The 20,649-nt window shown below is 49.6% G+C and overlaps 6 protein-coding genes across 6 annotated transcripts; 5 read left to right on the forward strand and 1 right to left on the reverse strand.

Moving 5' to 3' along the window:
* Window positions 1-3,688: 3,688 nt before the first annotated feature.
* Window positions 3,689-7,857, forward strand: Pdw03_7699 (uncharacterized protein; the record flags this gene model as incomplete). Its single annotated transcript, XM_014677362.1, has 3 exons — window positions 3,689-4,041; window positions 4,099-6,567; window positions 6,615-7,857. The coding sequence occupies 3 exons, from the start codon at window positions 3,689-3,691 to the stop codon at window positions 7,855-7,857; spliced, it is 4,065 nt and encodes a 1,354-aa protein (XP_014532848.1).
* A 1,836-nt stretch (window positions 7,858-9,693) lies between these two features.
* Window positions 9,694-11,802, forward strand: Pdw03_7700 (AIF-like mitochondrial oxidoreductase (Nfrl), putative; the record flags this gene model as incomplete). Its single annotated transcript, XM_014677363.1, has 3 exons — window positions 9,694-9,916; window positions 9,987-10,179; window positions 10,563-11,802. The coding sequence occupies 3 exons, from the start codon at window positions 9,694-9,696 to the stop codon at window positions 11,800-11,802; spliced, it is 1,656 nt and encodes a 551-aa protein (XP_014532849.1).
* A 222-nt stretch (window positions 11,803-12,024) lies between these two features.
* Pdw03_7701 (RNA polymerase I subunit Rpa43, putative) lies at window positions 12,025-13,221 on the reverse strand (the record flags this gene model as incomplete). The annotated part of the gene is made up of 1 exon (XM_014677364.1): window positions 12,025-13,221. One exon carries the CDS (start codon window positions 13,219-13,221, stop codon window positions 12,025-12,027), a length of 1,197 nt encoding a protein of 398 aa, XP_014532850.1.
* A 315-nt stretch (window positions 13,222-13,536) lies between these two features.
* Pdw03_7702 (Membrane associated DnaJ chaperone, putative) lies at window positions 13,537-14,740 on the forward strand (the record flags this gene model as incomplete). The annotated part of the gene is made up of 3 exons (XM_014677365.1): window positions 13,537-13,581; window positions 13,652-14,176; window positions 14,237-14,740. 3 exons carry the CDS (start codon window positions 13,537-13,539, stop codon window positions 14,738-14,740), a joined length of 1,074 nt encoding a protein of 357 aa, XP_014532851.1.
* Window positions 14,741-15,777: 1,037 nt separating this feature from the next.
* Pdw03_7703 (INO80 complex, subunit Ies4) lies at window positions 15,778-16,667 on the forward strand (the record flags this gene model as incomplete). The annotated part of the gene is made up of 2 exons (XM_014677366.1): window positions 15,778-16,169; window positions 16,262-16,667. 2 exons carry the CDS (start codon window positions 15,778-15,780, stop codon window positions 16,665-16,667), a joined length of 798 nt encoding a protein of 265 aa, XP_014532852.1.
* A 625-nt stretch (window positions 16,668-17,292) lies between these two features.
* Window positions 17,293-20,152, forward strand: Pdw03_7704 (Ran-binding protein (RanBP10), putative; the record flags this gene model as incomplete). Its single annotated transcript, XM_014677367.2, has 8 exons — window positions 17,293-17,309; window positions 17,377-17,419; window positions 17,619-18,598; window positions 18,665-18,891; window positions 18,943-19,073; window positions 19,127-19,373; window positions 19,430-19,942; window positions 20,022-20,152. The coding sequence occupies 8 exons, from the start codon at window positions 17,293-17,295 to the stop codon at window positions 20,150-20,152; spliced, it is 2,289 nt and encodes a 762-aa protein (XP_014532853.2).
* Between the last annotated feature and the right edge of the window lie 497 nt (window positions 20,153-20,649).

Consider the following 20,649-nt stretch of genomic DNA (forward strand, 5'->3'; position numbering starts at 1 on the left):
CTGTGATTCTGCAACTTCTCTCTCTCTCTCTCTCTCTCTCTCTCTCTCTCTCTCTCTCTTAGCACCAGTCACAAATCGCCATTAAGATTCCTCTTCTCTTCACATAGCCAAACCAACATGACATCACCCCTTGAATACCTCACTGACCTCGAAGGGATTGAGATCACGCTTGGTGCTGTTGCTGAAGAGTCGTTACACTTCCCTGCACAGACCTAGGGAATTGTCGAAAAGCTGAAAGAGGATCCAGACTGGTTGACTCAAAAAGATGTCACTGATGGTATTGGCATCTCATCCACCTCAGCAAAGTTTCTTTGTCGCCCCGCCGGTCTCGACAATCACGAAGACAGAAATCCGGGCTAGGCAGACGGTTGAGGGGCGAGGCAACCGTGAACTGATCGCCCCGAAGTCATTCATGGTACACGGATGTGAGGTTGTTCCTAGGCTACTCGGCTATTAGGAAAGCAAGCAACGGGAAGACGACATGGTTCCTGGGGGCTTGGTTACCTACATTGTCCGGAAGAAAGTTCCAGGCGATTCCTTTGACCTTATCAAATTCTGGCTTGGACCCTTTAGCGAGAGAGAAGTTATCCGCAACAAGTTTCGTCAGGTTTTCGCATATGATTACGAAGCCTTCTTGTGGTCACTTCCAGCTAACATTAAGCAGGAATTTTTTGCAATTCAGGTCTATGCCACTCATGGCTACTCCATCTAACATTATCTATGACGAATCTTCTGGTTAAATGTATGCCTAAACTATCATTCCAAAATAGGGGATCATTATCTAACACTCCATAGGCACATCTCCGGGTTTCAATTCGCTTATCGTCCCGACAACCCGCAGGAGTGGGGAGATCGCTTCTTTTTTATCAATTTGCACTTGCCCTCCAAGACCGGAACCCCGGTACTCTTATGCCAGGTATCTCACGCAACGAAGCGGATTGGAGGGAAGATGAGAACGGCTGCATGTGGTAGGAGTATTGGTCATGCAGATTGCTATGAGTGCTGTGAAGAACCAATACTCTCTTTTTCTTGTCCTTTCAACTGTCAAATTACGTTTGGCTCTAGAACCCACGTGTGGTACAAGCTGATGATGGCTGGAAAGATGAACCTATTTCTGTCTCACTAACTAGCTATGTAATCCCGTAGGCAAACCAGGCCGCTACTCCTGATGGATTACTTAAGACCATGAACCCGCTAGGCCAAAAGATCATAGGGACAAACAGAAAATCCGTTTGTCATTGCAGCGACATAGATATTAGGCCCTAATGTCGAAACCAATGGGTGCAATATATGGTTGAAAACAGGGTGTAATACCCGGAAAATCTATGGACCGTCATGACAGTATAGCCCCCATAGATTGTATGATAAATTTAGTTAGCTTTATCCGCATAGATTGGAAAAAGAGCGTATTCTGTCATTTTTGTTAGAGGACTCAGAGTATTTTTTCATGTCCTATCTATTGGTAGTTTCATACAGTGTTGAGACCATAGATCTCTTTCATTTTTATACCAAGCTATCAGTTATCCTCTACATTGTTAGGGAATGTTTAAAAGGACAACTCCGTCACCGAAAGGACAACCCGCTACACCCTAGAGGTTGACTTCGTTAGCCGTTTTGCCATTTACGGGATTGAGATGGTATTGCTCTGAAGTGTGTACCGTCTTACGCAAGTGGTGTGTGAAGAGCACTGCTGGGTTTTCTGTAGGAGAAATTTACGTCTTGAGGGACATCGTTGGGTGTTTAGCTAGACTGGCTAGCGAGACGTCGATTCTCCAAAATAATGAAGCCCGAGAAGGTGCCGATCAAGCATGTGCTCAAACGAGTCAGTGTGAGAGGGACGAAGGCCATTGAGCCACTACTGAATACCGGGATTGATGACCGCACGCGTTGGCGAATTTGGTGTATGCGGTACGCCACTTGATCACGAACTGTCACCGAGTGGTGGCGCCATCGCAATTAAGGGCAACTCACTTATAGAATTTCTCGAAGACGGTGCTATAAGTGTGGACCACAAAGGTTTTATGGAGGCTTTGATACGATATGAGCGTTAAGAGCCATTGATATAGGGTGTGGGAGACGGTGAATAGCAGAGTGAAGGTAAAGAGGAAGGTGGCAAGACTGCGAGTCCACTCGTTAAGAGATAGACTCTTGGAAGCGGGCTGGAACTGTTTGCTGCTGAGAAGCTCAAAAAAAGCACACTGAAGTGCGATTGACCACGACGCGAAATTGGATTCGCCGATAACAATTGGGACGGGCTCTGAGAACTTGGGGTCCGCGAAGCTTGGATATCTAAAACATCACCTTAGAAGGTGAGAAGATGCGTTGTAGGAGAGAGACGCTGGTAACGATAGTTTGGCGCTTCGAAGAGGGGGGCAGTTGGTGTGTTGCCTGGTAGAGCCCGACGGTAGTCTACAAAAGTAAGCACTATCAACAACACAGTACCACTTAAGAATCTTTAGCCCAAACTCATCTTCATCCCACACAACCACTATCCTATTTACGCAACCGTGAGTAAGAATTTAGGGTCCAGAGGTGTTGATGTTATCTGTGTATATTTACCACCGTTTGATGCAGAACACACCAAAGCAAAGATGCCGCGCTCCCTGACGCCCCGTGATATCATCGAATCCCCCCTCCCCCCCTCTCAGAATTAGTGAGAAGAGGACAAGTTCAAATACTCGAAGCCCAATTCTTTTCCGAGGGCCACTGCGTCAGTGGCCGAACTTTGCCAGAGATGTAGAACAAACCTACACGCGGCAACCATGGAGAAGATCTACAATTCAGATCGACCTCATATCGTGCAGTCTGGCTGCTGAGAAGTTTTTGGTTGCCGAGGAAGCGGGCGTACATGGTCACATCGAGCAAAATTTAGGACAAGTCCTCGGGGCAGTCTTTGAGGTTCAGTTGCTCAATACGATCTTTGCAGACTTTAAGGCTAGCGGATTACAGTATACCAAGTCTCCTGATATGGCCATGATTTCAAACCTTGATCCACAGAATCAACATACTCATCATTGGCGCGTTCTGGGAGAGGTCAAAGTACCTTGGGTAGCAGCACACCAGATCACACGCGCCCTTCAAATTAACATCAAAATCAGGCATCTTCTAGGCCAACTGGTTGATTGTATGCTGTAACTTCGCTGTAGATACGGCTTTTTAACCGTTTATGAGGAAAGCATTTTCCTTCGACAGGTGCTTGATGGAAATACCTGGTTTGTTGAGCATTCGCCAGTTGTGCGGTCAGATACCACTTACGTTCCATCCAACTGGGTAGATCCTTTGAGCGTTCATGCATTGACTACCAAACAGTGTGTTTTTCACCTGGCAACAATTGCAGAAATTCAAGGACCCGTGCTGAACCAAACACCACGACGCCAGGATACAGGACCTGTCTTAGCCAAGTTGATGGAACATGATATGCGCTATTCCAAAAAACGGTTAGCGTACCATCCACGCGGGTTGATGTCTGATCAGTCGCTTTCTTCTTCCACTTGAGCATATGTCCAACCTTACGGGCATCTATCCTCACTTTCAATCTTAATCCAATCTGTTAGACCAGCTCTGGGCCAACTGGATTTACCCAGCATCCAAAAATTGCCTCCAAATACTCGACTCGAAACCTCCCCATTGCAACACGAAAAAGTCCGCTCACCGCGTCCATGATTTAGCTCGCGACTAGTCATCCACCATGCGTCTCCACCTTGTTATTTCGCGCCATGGCCTGCCAGTCACGCGCATTCTCTGGACGACGACTTCGTCTACTTCGATGCTAGGCGAATATGGGACTCAACGCCCTGCATCAACCGCGGCTGTCGCATCGTCTCGCGCCCCGAACATCGCCTTCTCGAATGGTGGGTACACGGTCGCACAGCTCCTCGAGGATGTGAACGAAGTTGTGCCGCTGGAAACGGAGCCTAGTATCTTGGACGCGGAATTCAGTGGCCAGTGGGGATTGGAAGATTATGTTGTCGAAGTTGCTGGCTCGGAATGTCTCCATTTTATGGAGGTCGACGGCTTACTCCGAGATGGAGACGAAGTTGTGTATGTCATTTGACAACATTTTCATATCGTACAGTGGACTAACGTGTCGCGTTTTAGTATCCGCGCCCTTCAACTAGCAGATCTCCGGACCAGAAGACTGTGTGGTCGCCACCAAATTACTGCCGAAGGTAAGCATCTAATCGACGGGGTGCCTTTCGGGTCACCGTTCTTGAAAAGAACTACCTCCACACGTCCTGCAATTACCATACCCCCAAGGAAGAAGCGGCGGACCGTCTTTTCTGGCTGGGGGCACGCTCCAGAGTTTGTGGCCGAGGGAGCCCACGCTGACGAGGAAGGTGATGGAGAGTGGCTTCCACCTCAAAACACCGGGCTCGGAAAGGAGCTTTCGATAATTCCCGCCGAGCATGAAGACTCCCTGGCTACGGTTATTCGTCACCCTGTTGACCACACCGCGGAATCTGACAGTGAATCGAGTGTATCTGACATGCCTGAAATTGTGGAGGATGAATTGGAAAGCGAACTCCAAGCGCTCAAAGATGACTTCGAAGAAGCTTCTCAATTTGTTGATATCAGGAATCAGACTCGGAATGCTAGTGGACACCCACTACGTGCTACCTCGATAGTCAATCGGCCAACTTCCAAGGGGTCACTTGCAGCTGCCTCGTCTCTCTCCAGCAAGCGCTCTCGCGCAGACGACTCACCTCCTAGGATCTCCAAGGCTGTGAGGTTCAACAAGGGAGATGACCAGGAGGATGAGAATTTGCCTGACCTATCAAAACCAGCGCAAGTTCTGCAGGCCCTACATATCAAGGATAGTGCTGCCGAAACTTCCGATTCTGATTCTTCTGATTTATCCGATTCATCTACGTCTTCTTCTGACAGCGATTCTGAGGAAGATTGCAATGATAAATCTGACGATGTTAACTCTACAAGTGAGGTAAAGCCCGCAGGGGAGGCGCTTGAGTCAGATTCATCTTCAAGCTCCGAAGAATCTGACTCATCTGACTCGGACTCAGATTCCGAAGAGGAAGCTGGCCTACCTGTAGAAAAGGCGCAACGGCTGGTTTCAGTGGGTGCTCCTGGCGAAGGGTCCATACGCACCAAAAAGAGTAACAACCGCATGAAACTACGCCGCCGTCTATCCAAGCTCAAGGAGCTAGGTGCTCTCCCCCAACAAGCAGGCTTTGATGCATTGCGGGAGTGGGAGGACCGCCACGGAGGCTGGTATACTCCGGAACAAAATCTTAAGCCCGAGCAATTGGTAAAACCCCAACAACCTGTGGAACCGGAGCAAGAGTCTACTGAATCTTCCAACAAGAGACAAAAGAGAGAGAAAAAGGAACAGGAGCAGAAAGAGTTCGAAGCCAGACGCCAGAAACTGCTCCGCGCTCTTGCGTTGGGTAATGGTGTTGATGTAAGCGAAATATCAGAGAAAGGAAATCTCCCGCCTGCTACATCTACCGTTGGGGAGACCCCTATTTTAGAAGAAGTGCCCGGCAAGGATCAGCCGGAACAGGAACCTTCGAACCGACGTACCCTGGACATAGCTAGCTCACGACGCATGCTCTTTGGATCTCTGGGAATGCGAACCCCGAAGACCAAGGAAGACGAAGAAGAAACGCGGAGAAAGATCGCTGCTAAAGCTAGTGCGTGCGGGCCCCGACACAAATTTTCCAAGCGAGACACCCAAGAAGAGACAGACCACATACAAGAGGAAGAAGATGCATCCGACGTTGATTGGCAAAACAAACTTGTTATCTGTGCTGTCGAGTGTCTCTATCCTCAAGTTGACATGACCGCGCCTCCTTATCCTTTTGTTCAACGCTGGGATCAAGAAGCCAATGCATTGATCCGTGAGCTCAAAGGCCCCAACAAGAAGCGCAAGAGAAAGCAGCGTGTCCAGTTTTACGAAGAATATGAGGAGCAAGGGGAATACGATGAAATTGGGACTTACTACGGCCATGATGAGCAATATCAAGGCGGAGATGACCAAGCCAATCACGTGAGTCATTACGAAGGTGAGGCTGATCCGCAATATGGGGGTCACTGGGAAGGCGAAGCTGCTCCTTACTATGAAGGCCGTTATGCAGGCGAAGCTGAAGGAGATCAGATCAACTATGACGATGCTCCTGAACCTGAAAGGGCCACCTTCGATGACCTCCCTCCGCCTCCCGCCGACATGAGTTCTGTACCTGATTTGACTGAGAGCGAAGCGAGGGTCGGCGCAATTATCGCATTCCGACAGCTAGACTTATCCAAAGCCACGAACTGGCAGCCTCAGCTGTCTGAGTACCGCGTAGCTGAGGTACGCTCTGTCAAAGACAATGGGGTGATTAATGTACTACTGGCCAAGCGAGACCGAAAGGCACCTTCCGCATCCAGCGAGTTTGACGAGCCCCGTCAATTCAGCAAGTTTGAAGTACCAGACCTAGCCAACGACGAAGGAGAGGATGATGGCTATCGCGAGCTTGCCTTTGCGGAACTCAGCGATCCGAAGCTTCTCCAAGCTGCAGCGCGGTCGGGTGCAGATTCTGAGGACCAGAACAAAAGCCGAGAAGGTAGCATGTTAGTGAAATAAACGATGCTTGAAGGCTCATGCTTACATGCCCAAGTGTCTCTGTAGTTCAAGAATCCGCTCCGAATGCCCAAAAAGCCCTGTCTGACGAAATGTATCTTGATGACACAACCTTTGCCACCATCGGAAATGAAGTCAGCCGTCTTGAATCCCTTCCTGAATCCCCGGGTATGCCCGATGAACCTATCCAACAGACTCCTGGCAGAGGTGTGCCACAGATCCAAGTCCAGAGAGGATCCGATGAGCGCAGCATTACACCTCCGATCCCTTCGCCCTCTTTCACTGGATTCCACTCCGCTCGATCCTGGCAGCAAATGACCCCTGGTGTTAAGCTCAGCCGCGAGCTTGAAGGCCAGACCCTCATTGGAGGAGAAACACCGTCTGCTCAATTCAATCGAGGTGAGGATCCTTCGGTATTGTCATACGCTTCTGCAAATCAATCCTTCGCAGTCCATTCTGAGGACCAAGACATGGCTGGGCATCAAGAGCATGAGCGGCAGGTTGTTAACGAAGATCTCGCGCCGCCTGGCGATTCCGGGGACAGCGGTCCTCAGTCTGGCTCACTTTTGTCCACCATTGACCACAATGGTAATTATGGTGCATCTGATTCTAAGTCTCTTTCTGTGAAAAGAGATACGAAGAGAGATAAGGACAATGCGACCCCCAACAGTTCTTCTGAATCACGGAGAGATCTTTTGAACAGATTAAGAAATGGGCCATCAGAGCTAGGCGATTCACTTGTCACTAGCGAAGACAACAGCGAAGCCGACGTCAATAATGGCAATCAGAGTCCTGAGCGGTTAAAAGACAGTGTGCAGAACTCCTACCTGGACCTCAATTTCTCGCCGCTTGACTCCCCACGGGCATCCAATTCGCGCTCTCCCAACCCACCAATGAGTGCCCAACAGGATGCCCAGTCTCAAAAGCAAGCCTCACTCCCTTCGGCATTCGATACAGAATCCCCCGTCGCGTCTACTCGCTCCAAACTCTCTCAGCTAGTACATGAATCCGAACCCGCCTCCCAAATACCCGCCTCCCAGGCATCCGAGGTGATTGACCTCACTTTCAGCCCACGTGAATCTCCGGAACCCAGCACCTCCGACCAAAATCCATCCCAGCGCTCCAAATTTGCAGTGTATGGGAAGTCACAAGGTGAAAAGGACATTCCTCGCTCGTCTGGACGTCCACCCCGAGCTTCTACGGGAAGACTCCAACATATGGTGGAAGTTAGTATTAGTCCTTCCAGTCAGAAGAAGAGGCGCTCCTCGCGAAAGTTCTAAAATACGGTTTATGGGTTACGTTTTTTTAATTGAAAGTTGAAGAGACGAGGATGTATTGTTGGCATTTTTATATTGTCTGTATATGTACAGGCGCAGAGCGATGGCGTCTAGGCTTGCACATTCTTTTTATTCCTGAACATAAATTCATTTCGGTTCAATACCAAATGTTCTATTATTCTGAATGTTCTTGCAGGTCATGAAAAGAAAGAACACTGTCAGTAATGTCATAGCATCTGTATCCTTCAGCTCTGGAAAGTCGCCTTCGAGGGGAATTATGCAGGCAACCGCACTCCTCCGACCAATCTATAACATTTGTCCTTCCAACGGGCAGCCCGCTTATGGAGTTTGAGTCATTGCAGTTAGATACGTACTGCACCATCGCGGGTTTGTTATTCGATGTTTATCGGACGGGTGTTGGGGTAGCCTTGACTATGCCGGTTACTATAGATGAAACCCCGGACTGGATGGATCCATATCTCTGTACCTCCCTTGATTAACTTGATTTGTGGCATGCACTATCCCCCTACACTTCGTCGTTTTTAGTATGCCCTCACTTTATCATGCAGGACCATCATCGACATGCTGGATATCAGAGACATGGGGCACAATTACACCGAGCATGTCATGGGTAGGGACATAGCCGCCGCCGAGCTAGACCCGCTAGCTATGCGCACCAGCGGGCTGCTGGTCCGCTCGCCAAACGTGGCGACGACAAAAGCGCCCCTCTCGAGAAGTTGCTTGCCTATTCTTTGATACCCACCACGGTGTTGTCTGGGATTATCACACAGGTAGCGGCTCTAAAAAAACTTACAGAGATTTGCACCTTCGAACTTTGAGCTCCATATGGCTGTGTACACCAATTTGACTGTGGTACAGAATAATTTGTCCAGGAATTTGCCCGATTACGGGACTACTCATGTTGGGTAAAGTTGCGAATTAGGGCTATATACACTTGAGACGTCTTTGTCGTTTGTTGACGATAGAGACTATGTTGTTGAGGTTATGAACTACCCCGAAGGTCCCTTAGCCGAACGTGAAAGCTGATATAAAATGCTGTGAAAGGATCATCTTGGCAGCTAGAGTAGGTATTTCGAAACTTCAATTGCTATTCATTTAGGACGGGCACGCGTATACTACTATTAAGCATCCACGTTGTAATAATATTATAGTTGATAGAGATCCCTAGTTGAGCATTTGACTCAGAACAATCAGGTTCACTTCATCTTTCAAGATATCCTTGGCATAGATCTAGTGCAAGTTGTCAGATCAAGTCCCTTCATTGACCTTCCACTAGTTAGCATCATCATGCCTCTAAGCCAAAATTTATATGGCGTATATGTACGGATACAGAGCTATGATGTCTATAATCTTACTCAGTCCATTTAATTCCGGTTATTTGATTTCGGGCTCACAGTTAAAACAAGATTTTTGAATGTTGTAGATGATAAACCCCTGCTAGTGATTGGTTGGATTCATGAAGTGATGTCACGATGTATACTTCAGAGGTGTTGCATATAACTTGACATCTCAGTCAAAGTAGAGCAGTCAATTGAATCAAGAAATTGACTTCATGATTAAGCAAATTTTCCCTCTTTTTCCATTTGAATCCTGACCATGCACCGTCTAAGTACGTGGCCATCTCTCCAAGTCTCCCGGCGGTGTAACTGTCTACTCTTGACATTACGCCATATTCCCTCCCCCCGCATAACCAGCTTACTCTGGACCTCTTCTTCTTCTACTTCTTCTTCTCTTTTTACTACGTTTTCTTCACTTTCTGCACTTTCATCTTCTTCCAAGTCAATCCAATCAAAACGCAATCTATCACACCTATCCACAATGTCCAAAGAATACAAACTCAAAGATATCTCCTCCTTCACATCCCTCAACTCTCTAGACAAAATCGAGGCTGAAATAGAAGGAATTGAAGATGGGAAAGTTCTCCTCGTCAAGCTGGACGGCATAGTCCATGCCCTTAGTCCGCGGTGCACGCATTATGGAGCGCCACTGAAGAATGGCGTCGTGACTGGAGATGGAAGGCTTACATGTCCCTGGCATGGAGGTAAGTTTCTTGGTTTGGATTTCAATCAAGAAGAAGAAATGAACAAAGAGTTACTTACTAACACATACAGCCTGCTACAACGTCACAACTGGCGATGTTGAGGATGCCCCAGCCCCCAACGCGCTGAACAAGTTCGAAGTCTTCGAAAGAGAAGGTGGCGTGTACATCATTGCCAAAGAAGAAGATGTAAAAGCAGGACAGCGCAATCCAGTTGTGAAATGTAGCGTGTCACAGCCGAAGGAGAGGTTGGTTGTTGTTGGAGGGTAAGTCGCACTTTTTTTTTAAACCTCATCATGGTGCACATTTCGCGTGATATATCCCACTGCCCGGTGTGTCTGGATGGGCGGGCATTTGGTCAAGCGGTTGTCGTTGGCGACGATTGGCGCACCGCTTGTTTGGAGCCAGCCCGTCCTCAGCTCGAGTGCTGCTTGATCTCGAGTTGCCGGATCGCCCCCGGGCGATAACTTTTTTTTTTTTTGCGCCTTTTTCTTAAATCTCAGGGATGCTGTGCCCTATGGACCAGTTATATGCTCGGTTACTTCACGGTTGCTTTATGGCGACCCTCCATATTTCATACACCCTCTACACATGTTTCTACATACCCGCTCATTTTAGATTATCAGATCCCCACGCTAACACCAAACAGAGGAAGTGGAACTCTTGGCCTGATTCAAGCCCTCCGGGAGCTAAAATACCCCGGATCAATTACTATCATTTCCCAAGAGCCCGATCTAATCATAGATCGAACCAAGCTATCTAAAGCCCTAATCACAGACCCAGCGAAGATCCAATGGCGGCCACGAGAGTGGTACACCGAAGCCGCCATAGAAACCATCACAGATGAAGTGACAGCCGTGGACTTCGAACAAAAATCCATCACCACCAGATCCGGCCGAAACATTTCTTACACAAAACTGGTTCTAGCAACAGGCGGTGTCCCCCGCAGACTCCCGCTACAGGGCTTCAAAGGCGAACTGAACAATATCTTTACCCTCCGCACAATCCAAGACGTGGAGTCCATCCTAGCAGCCGCCGGCCAAGAAAAAAGAAACGTAGTGGTGATTGGCAGCTCCTTCATCGGCATGGAAGTCGGCAACGCACTCTCAAAATCCCACAACGTGACAATAGTAGGCATGGAAACCTCCCCAATGGAGCGCGTTATGGGCACTCAAGTCGGCCGAATCTTCCAATCAAACCTAGAAAAGGCCGGCATCAAATTCAACCTCTCGGCAAACGTGAGCCACGCAACAGCGTCCCCTTCAAACACTCACAGCGTCGGTGCAGTTCACCTAAAAGACGGAACAACCCTCCCAGCCGACGTCGTCATCCTAGGCGTCGGTGTCCGTCCAGCAACAGACTTCCTCCGTGAGAACAAATCCGTTACCCTCGAAAAAGACGGCTCCATCAAAACAACTTCCCACTTCCTCGTCCCAGGACTGCAAGACTCTGTCTTTGCAGTCGGTGATATAGCAACATACCCCTACCACGGCCCTGGTGCTGATGCTGCCGGCTCGCCAGTCCGTATCGAGCACTGGAACGTCGCGCAGAATGCGGGACGTGCGGCTGCACGCGCAATCGTACATGCGCAGCGCGGTCCGTTGTCGTCGTTGAAACACAAAGCGTTTATTCCGGTGTTTTGGTCGGCGCTTGGGGCGCAGTTGAGGTACTGCGGAAATCCAGTCAACGGGTATGATGATGTTGTTTTGCAGGAGAAGGGGGAGGCAAAGTTTGTTGCCTTTTATACGGCTGGGGAGACCGTTGTGGCGGTTGCTACTATGGGGGTTGATCCGGTTATGACCAAGTCTGCGGAGTTGATGAGGGTTGGGAAGATGCCTGGGAAGCGGGAGATCGTTGGTGGTGTGGATGTTTTGGCGGTCAAGATTTGATGGGATATAAGAAAATGATGGAGGATTTGAAATATAGATCTTTATGGATAACCTGTCAGAGATGGCTTGAAATGAAGTGTTTTCTTTAAATGTTCAATTGCCATATACACATTCGAAGTCGACCCTGAAAATAAGAACAAGCAAACCGGAACGCCCATCCAGGATTTAGTCAACAGTGATGTATGATATCGGTGCTCATGCAGACATGTCCACAGAGCGAATTTATTCGTCCTTGGTCTTCGACTTGGAAGACTTGGACTTCTTTTCTTTCTTTTCAGTCTTTTCAGTCTTTTCCTTCTTCTCTTTCTTCTCCTTCTTCTCTTTCTTCTCCTTCTTTTCCTTCTTCTCCTTCTTCTCCTTCTTGGGACTGGGCTCAAGGTGCACATCCACAGTCGAGAGCTCCTGCACCGCCGACGCCGCCGGGACGCTCATCACGGGGATAGAACCAGAGACCTTCTGATGCGATGAATAGAACGAGGGAGGCAAAGACTGTCCCTGGCGCTCAGACTCCAAAAGCTTCTCCTCCTCCTCAACGGAAAGCATAGTTCCCTCGATGCTGAGGAACCCACGATCCCGCTCAGAACCGGGAATAACATCCACATCAACAACACGGAAACGCACAGATCCATTCACACGGTGTCCGGAAACAGATTGGAAATACCCAGTGTGAGCAGACTCATCCTCCTCGCCGTCAATCGGGATCTCCTCCGCAGAAAGTGTAGTAGGCCTGAAACATTCCTTCTCAGCGTCGAAATCCGCCATGTCCTTGTCAGAGCCTGAGTCATCATAGGCCACAGCCGGCGTCTCAGCCTCCTCACCAGGCGGAACCCATTTCCAGTTCGAGGGCAGACGCTTGCGCTCAACGCCGACAGAGAACAGATTGAACACGACAGCGCCGAGGAATCCCTCCGACTGCACATTCACCCATCCATCAAGGGTCTGTCCGCGCTTCGGCCGGAACACCAGGAATGTGGCAGTCAGGTAGACGTACAAGACACCGTACTCGTCCGCTGTTGTAGCGAGCGTGAGCGGCTGCGGATTCAGATCAAAAGAAGAGCGGGGACTAGCCGGCGGCTTGCTGGAAATTGAGGCATTGGAGTAGGCCAAGACGACACCTTTCAGTGGTGGGAAGTAGGTCAGGAGCAGTGGCGAGAGATGCTCGGCCAGCAGCGAGGCCAGCGCGTGCGTCGGCGAGATGGAGATGGGCGACAGGGGCAGGTAGAGGGTTGCTGTTGTGAGGGTGAAGGGAGACTCGGGATTTGAGCCTTGGACTTGTTGTGGAGTTGCTTTTGAGGAAGAGGTTTGCTTTCGCTTTTTGGATGGTGATGCGGCGGATGCGTCCTTCTTGGACTTGCGCTTGCGCTCTGCGTCCGCTGTGCGTAGCGGCAGGCTATCGATTTCCATTGCGTCAATTGCCATCGTGGAGGCAATTTGGGCGCTCCACGGAGCTTGTCGTGTCGATGTGGAGGGATTGGAGTGCTTCTTTTTTTTTTTCTTTTGGGCGTCGAGAACTTTTTTTTCATCTGACTTTTGGTATGACGAGATGGGAAGGCGGTGGGGCTGGGCGGTGACAGAGCGAATGAACCCCTCGGGACATGTTGGGGAACTGCTATTTGGGGGTCTACTGTTGTAAACGCCAAATGATGCTTAGGATCTCTATCTTGATCTTTTAAATTTCTGGTTATTTTTGATATGGTATTTTTGGGATTACTCAGGTGAAATCTCTTAATCACCATGGCCTCGCTTCTTCCTTTCTTCGGATGGGCTATTCTTCCCAATGTGAGTGGAGCAGCTATTCGGAGCTTCGGAGCTATACAACACGTGGAATGGAAGCTGACATGAATAACAGTATGCCACATCGTTCCTGCAATCCGTCTACTATGGCATCACTATCCGTGCTGGCGAACCCAAGCCACTCCCTCAAACTCCACGATATGAGCGTCATCGTCGCCGTATCTTCATCTTCGTAATCACAAGCTACCTCCTCTATACACTCTACGAGACCTTTTACCAGGTACAACTTGCAGGCGATTACTACCAAGCCCTGGGTGTATCACCTTTTGCCAACGAACGCGCAATCAAGTCGCGATTCCGCCGGCTCGCAGCTCAGTATCACCCCGACAAAGTCGGGCTAGACAGCGGATCCGATGCTTACTTCCTGTACCTTCGACAGGCGCAGGAAACATTGGTGGACCCGGTGAAGCGATTTGCGTACGACCGGTTCGGGACAGATATGCTCGGATGGGGAGAGCAGAAAACCATGCGTGACTTCTTGATGACCTCGTTGGTCAAGTCGATCGTCCCGCAATACATCGGCGGGCTTGTCACAATGCTTGTACTTAACTGGCTGTGGTGGGCGAATTGGGGCCGTTATGTGAGTACATTACATCATCACGAGAAGAGATTCACTTGCATAAGCTGACTCTGTTGTTAGTGGCGCTTCTACACGTTCGCCGCATTGCTGACCCTCGAACTTGGCTTGATTACGCATCCCCAGGCTGTGTTCATGCCCACTGCATACCTTCCCGTCGCACTACAAGCTTGGCTCCCGAAGAACTCATTCTACCTCCTTCCCTTCCAGATCCTGACGCTAGCACGCCGCGCCTCCATCATGCTGCACATCTTCATCTCGCAGGCCGCACCGCCCACCGCCAAAGTTGCTGGAAATGGGAATGGCAAAGATAAGATATCACCGCAGACTGTCCAGCAGATCAGAGAATTGATCCAGTTGACACGCAGCACGGATATGGAGGCGACGCGGATGCTGCAGATGGGTCTGGCACCTTTCCGTGGTGACCGTGCAAGTATATCAACCCTCCGGCGGGGTATGAAGGAAGGGCTCATCCTCGGCGGAGTGCGGTCCAGTCCTGAGGTGCAACGTGCCGTGGCACAAGTAGTTGAACGACGCAAAGCTGAGGGTGACAGTAAGCGCAATTGATTGGATTTCAGGTGTAGACTTGACCCGAGAGGGTTAGATAGGTGTATATTTTATCTCAAGATACTGTATCCATGAATTCTTTGTAATCGACAAGTATTTGTGCCTTGTCTGGACGATCCCTTGGCAGCGTCGCGTAATTTGGCAATTCTTTTGGTTCACCCGTGGACTAATCGAAGTTCAAGTTTCCGAAGTGGCGACCCGTACTTTGTAGGGGCTTCGTGAGAAGACTCGTGATACCCTCACCAGATCCGTTGCGAATGGGTCCACTTGGACTAGATCTCAAAGAGATGTGAGGTTCTTCTGATTGTAAAAGACCCAAAAGAGGGAAAAAAAAAAGCGCATCTCTCGAGACATCATGCGGTCAGTGAGTTATTTTCGGGACACAGCGGGTGTGGAATGAGATCCATCAACGGGTTAGGGTTGGGTTGTTTCTCACATTGGAGATGAGCTAGAATGTCAAGTTCCGGTCTAAGTAAGAGGCGAGAATACCCAGATGGCCTTGAAGATCTTGAATCTCTCAGCATTCCACCTGTAAATGTCTTTAATAATCAGAAGAGAATAAAAGAGATGAAATGAACGAAGATGTACTCCGTACATATATCGGTACTGTGGTATTGTATTGTCACGTCCAGGTATTAAGCTCTCCCCGTTGGTCCCGAAGCGGCTGGGCCAAGTTGTAAGAATTGAAAATGACAGTACAAGGCCGAAGTCCACACCTTCACATATCCCCTGTGCTTCACCTTGAATGAGTTTTTCTACGATGAGAGGGCCCACGATCCCTTTTTACTTCGCCCCTTCCTTGTCCTTTTCCCTTTCCCTTTCCCCTTCCCTTCCCCTCTTTCCATCATTCTCACACCGGACTATGCGATCGACTACACATACTTCTTCTACATCTATAAGAGACGGGCGGTAGAGACATACACACCACGTCACGGTGAATTGCCTACACTTCCGTCACCAGAAATTCCCCTCTCGACCATCCAACCAATTCCGGTACCCTCGCGCAATCCCCTCTCACCACCCCCCCATCATCTATCATGCCCGCCGCCACTCCAAATGGTCGCTCTCGCGCTGGAGCTAAGAATTCATCCAACTCCTTGATGGTGATTCTCAAGCTATCTGGAGATGCTCTCCAGCAGTTCGCCAGCCCCAAGATCAAGCTCAGCCAAAATAATACCCCCAACAATAAACCCAACGACAACTTCTCACCAGCCTCATCCACCGAGCTCCCTCCAGTCCGTCCATCTTCTGCCGACAATGGTTCAGACGCCGACGCCATGTCTACACCTGCTACGGGGGCAACTGCAGGCGATACACCACGTCGGAAGGGCGTTCCGGGTCCCAAGCCCGGCAACAAAAGAACAAAAGAACAAACCGACCCTACTGCAAAGTCACGGGGACGTCCTGGCCCCAAGAAAAAGCCCAGACTGTAAGCAAACCCAACACACCCTCCAATGCAGCACCTCAATGCCAGAAAAAAAACCCCCCACAGAAAAAAATCTAATATGAGAACTATCCTAGTGACGAAGGCGACGCCACAAAAATCCCAGCTGCACAGCGCCTGGGACCAAAAGCCAATACGGGAGCCATTAATGCCGGTCTGCGCGCGCTAGACCGCACCGGAGCCGCGTGTCGTAAATGGGAGCGCAAACCCCTACAACTACGCAGTTTCACCGGCATTATGTGGCAACTCCCATCCTGGCGCACACCAGGCATATCCAAGTCCGACGACTCGGTCAATGGCAAGGTTTCAGCAATGCAAAGTGGCGATAGCGACACCAAGCCTATGCTCCATGCCCCCGGCACTGACACGGCCAATGGCAGCAGTGCTGTTCCTAGTGAGAAGAGTCACTCCGGAGATGGCGATGTCACCCCCGCTTCTCATATTGTTGAGCCCTCGTCGCCGGCCATTGCTATGACAGCTTGAATATGACCGTGACGAGTTCGGATGTGGTTCTCGTGCTGTACTTATAGATTTTGCGCCTTTTCTGTTTCTTTCTTTGGGTTTTATCTCGGGTTTTGGTTTCGGCGTTGGAGGAAAGTGTTGATGGCTAACGGCTTTTCTGTTAAAGGGCTTATTTTTTTCTTATGTGCACGGGATTGTTAGCTGGGGATCTGGCTTATTTCACTCGGTATGTGTGTACTGTATTATAGCCCTTTTCTTTTTCTTCTTTTTCCCCCTTCTTCTTCGCCTTCTTCTCATTCTTCTCCTTCTTCTTCTCCTTCTTCTCCTTCTTCATTCTTCATTTTCTGCTGATTACCGGCTATGTTTTCACCTTCTGTTCGAGGATCTTTGCTCTGGGAGCACAACACAGTTAATTTCGCCCAAGTTCTGTTTAACTCAAACGGTATAGGGCTATATACTTGGATCTTCCTAGGTGCCAAGTACCTCAAAGTATACATGTGAACAAAGTCCTCGTCTGCCCGACTCCTAGTAGTACAGTAGCTGAGCAATAATGTCCAAGTCAACATCAGCTCGTGACATTATACATTTCTCCCCTCTTTCCATCTCAACTCCGTATAATCTCCGGACTCCTTTTTGTCCACAATCTATGCATCAAGGCGATTCGTGAGTTTTTCTCGAGATCTAGCTATTTTCGCTATGACTAGGCTCTACAGCTCTTTGTTAATTTTAGATCCTCGGATCTGACGGCTTCGCATTTCTCTTTTGGTAAAATAGTAAGGTCGCGAGTTGGCAAGATCTGCTTGCTGCATTCAGACCTGTCACGCAACGTCACCTTTCTGCCGTGAGCGTCTTGTTCCCACGAGTTTTTTCACTTAGCTCGCACTTGTCTCGAACTTTTTAACGCACTTTTGTGTCCCAAGAAGAGCTTATTGCCACGCACTCCATACGGTATCTTCGATTACCACGCATAAGGTAGCTGTCTCCACAGGTACCACGATTGTGGTTGGTCCTTACTACCACGCACTTTTAGAATCCCTCACCTTGGGAGCGCCAGTCCCCAAACGAAATCAGAACTGTGGACCCCCAAAGCCCGAAGCGAACAAACAGGAACGGAGAAACGGTTGCCTTGATTTCGTGGCATCATTTGGGGGGCGACCCGCGAACATCATGGCCGATGCTCCCTTCCCCCCATCCGGTGGAGCTCAAGCTCCGACCTCATACCCCAGCATATCCTCCATCCCACGCCGCTCCTCCTACGCCTCAGTGGTATCTGGCAACGCATTTTCCCCACTAATCTCCAGTTCCTTCTCACATCTCCTCAACAATTCCCACCCAATCTTTTACCCCCCGCCCGATAGCCGAGTCCACCGGGCTCCGTTCGGCGTGGATGCCGCAGACATGCACATGACCTCCGCCTGGAGAAACACAGGTTCAACAGAGTCACTTCCTCCCTGGTCTCGCAAGTATGCCGGGTTTCTACGCTCGGCCGAATTTCCGCACGGCCTAGGCCTTACCGACACCCCGGCCTTCATCACCCCATCCTACCTCCGCAACTCCCGCTACATCGCCCGTCTCGAGACTGCCCACCGCGCTAAGATCGCTGCCCAACAGCGAGACCCCTCATCCGCAACATCTAATCCTCCCCTCTCCGCCTCTTCCAGCAATGTTCAATTGCCCCGCATTGCCCCGTCGCACCGCGGCATGACATATGAGATCATAGAGAGAGAACCGTCTGCCCCGGCTGATCGACTCATGCCGCTGCCCAGTCAGTGGAGCTCTGCAGATAAGTTTTCCGGTCTGGAATTGTCAAATGAGAACTTCGATGTGCGCTACACTGGTCCTATGCACAAGCATGACCATGAAGCTGCTGCCTTGCGCGCGGATCACCCTATGCCGCCGCAATGCGGGATCTATTACTTTGAGGTGAAGATTGAGTCGAAGCCGAAGGAGGGGTACGTGAACAGATTACAGGTAGAGAGTAATGATCTTAATTGTCGAGGCTGACTTTTCCTGTCTAGCATGATTGGCATTGGATTTTCTAGCCTCAAGGCGTCCGTCGAGAGGCTTCCCGGTTGGGAGACGGAATCCTGGGCTTACCATGGCGATGATGGAAAGTCGTTCTTTGGTGAGAGTCCAGGACAAGGTCGAACATATGGACCAACTTTTGGTGCTGGTGATACAGTCGGATGTGGTGTGAATTTCTCCACGGGATCTGCGTTCTTCACTAAGAACGGGGTTTTCTTGGGTAGGTTCTGATATAGATTGTAATGAGGATAAATTAGGCTAATTTTGACAGGAATTGCGTTCAACGATCTGCGCAATACGAACATTTTCCCATCTGTCGGAATGAAAAAACTACCGCCAGTACATCTCAAAACGAACTTTGGACAGGAACCTTTCGTTTTTGATATCGACGGCATGATCAAGGTGCGTGCTGTCTACTTTGCATACCTAGAGATTGTCAAGCTAATTCCTACCAGAAAGAGAGATACAGCGTGCAATCAGAGATCAATAAAACATCCACGGCCGGTCTCCAACCACCGTTGGACGAGTCGACACTTCTGCAAGAATTAGTTGCGCAGTTCTTAGCCCATGACGGCTACGTGGACACAGCCCGTGCATTCGCACAAGAGGTAGCCACCGAAACTCTGGCTCTGCAGAACGGCCGCAACGAGCCATTGAAGAAATATGAGGTCGAGGAAGACTGCGAAGCCATCAACCGGAACAGTAAATCTACCCCTCTACATTCCTCCCCGCGCCAAGATCCCACTGACAGCCTATAGAAATCCGCTCCGCAATTCTGGACGGCGACATCGACAAGGCCCTCAAGCACACCAAAGCCTATTATCCTAACGTCCTGGAAAACCACCCGCAAATCCACTTCAAACTGCGCTGCCGTAAATTCCTTGAAATGATGCGGCGTTCCAACGAACTCTCCGCGGCAACCGCCGCGAAGCGCTGTCGTTCAACATCGTCCAATGAGCACGAGCACGCCGTCTTCGGCCAGGAGATGGAGCTTGATGACGGGGATGGTGACAGCTGGGTCGCAGACGGCATGGACACCGAAGAACCCGAGGTCGTCGTGCAGTTCAACCAGCTCCTGACGGAGGCAGTACAATACGGCCAACAACTCCGTACCGACTACCCCACCGACGAGAACGGCGGCGACAAGAAACTGCTGGATGATATCTTCTCGCTGGTGGCATACCCTGATCCGAAGAGGTCTGTGCATGGCCATTACCTCGATGCTGAGGGGCGGGTTGCTGTGGCCGAGGAGTTGAACTCGGCTATTCTTGGTATGTAGCTTGGTCTATTTATTTAGCTTCCTTGTTTCTATTTCTATTTGCAAGCAACAACGCTAACAGCACTGTGTAGTCTCACTGGGCAAATCATCTGCTGCGGCGCTGGAAAGGCTCTACCAGCAAACTGAAGTGCTGGTTAACGAAATCAGTGAAGACGGCGGCGCTGGGGCGTTCATTAATGTTCGGGATGATATTCTGCTTTGATTGGCGCTGGGTAAGGGTCTTGTCTATCCCTTTTTGTTTGGTTTTCTTCACTGATGTTCCTTTATTGTGGGTAAAACTACCCATCCCAGATGTTTCGTGTTGATCTACTTTTACTTCCATGAGTCTCCACTTCCTTTTGTCCAGATTTTCTTTTATGTCAAATCAACTTCTACGTATCTCTTAGCCAGAATGATGAGTCCCTTTAGGATTGCTTTTGTATGACTTGTTCCTAACTTTTGGCCTTTTATTTAAAAGAGGAGGTACATTCCCTCGAGCACATTATTTAGAATACCTTTTTTCAGCTTACCTAGGTCTAGTACGGAGCATGTACATAGCACATGCTTGTTGTTTGGTTCTTTGTGACGTCAACTCATTCCACACGTGCATAGGCGGTGAAACATGGCAATATAAAGCGGTAAGGCCTCGTGAACACCTGGAGGCTTATCTCATCACAGCTGGATTAGGAGATCTCTGCCTGTTAAAGTCAAATGGAGTCT

Source organism: Penicillium digitatum, chromosome 3 (genome assembly GCF_016767815.1).
Source record: "Penicillium digitatum chromosome 3, complete sequence".
Taxonomy (NCBI): Eukaryota; Fungi; Ascomycota; class Eurotiomycetes; order Eurotiales; family Aspergillaceae; genus Penicillium; species Penicillium digitatum.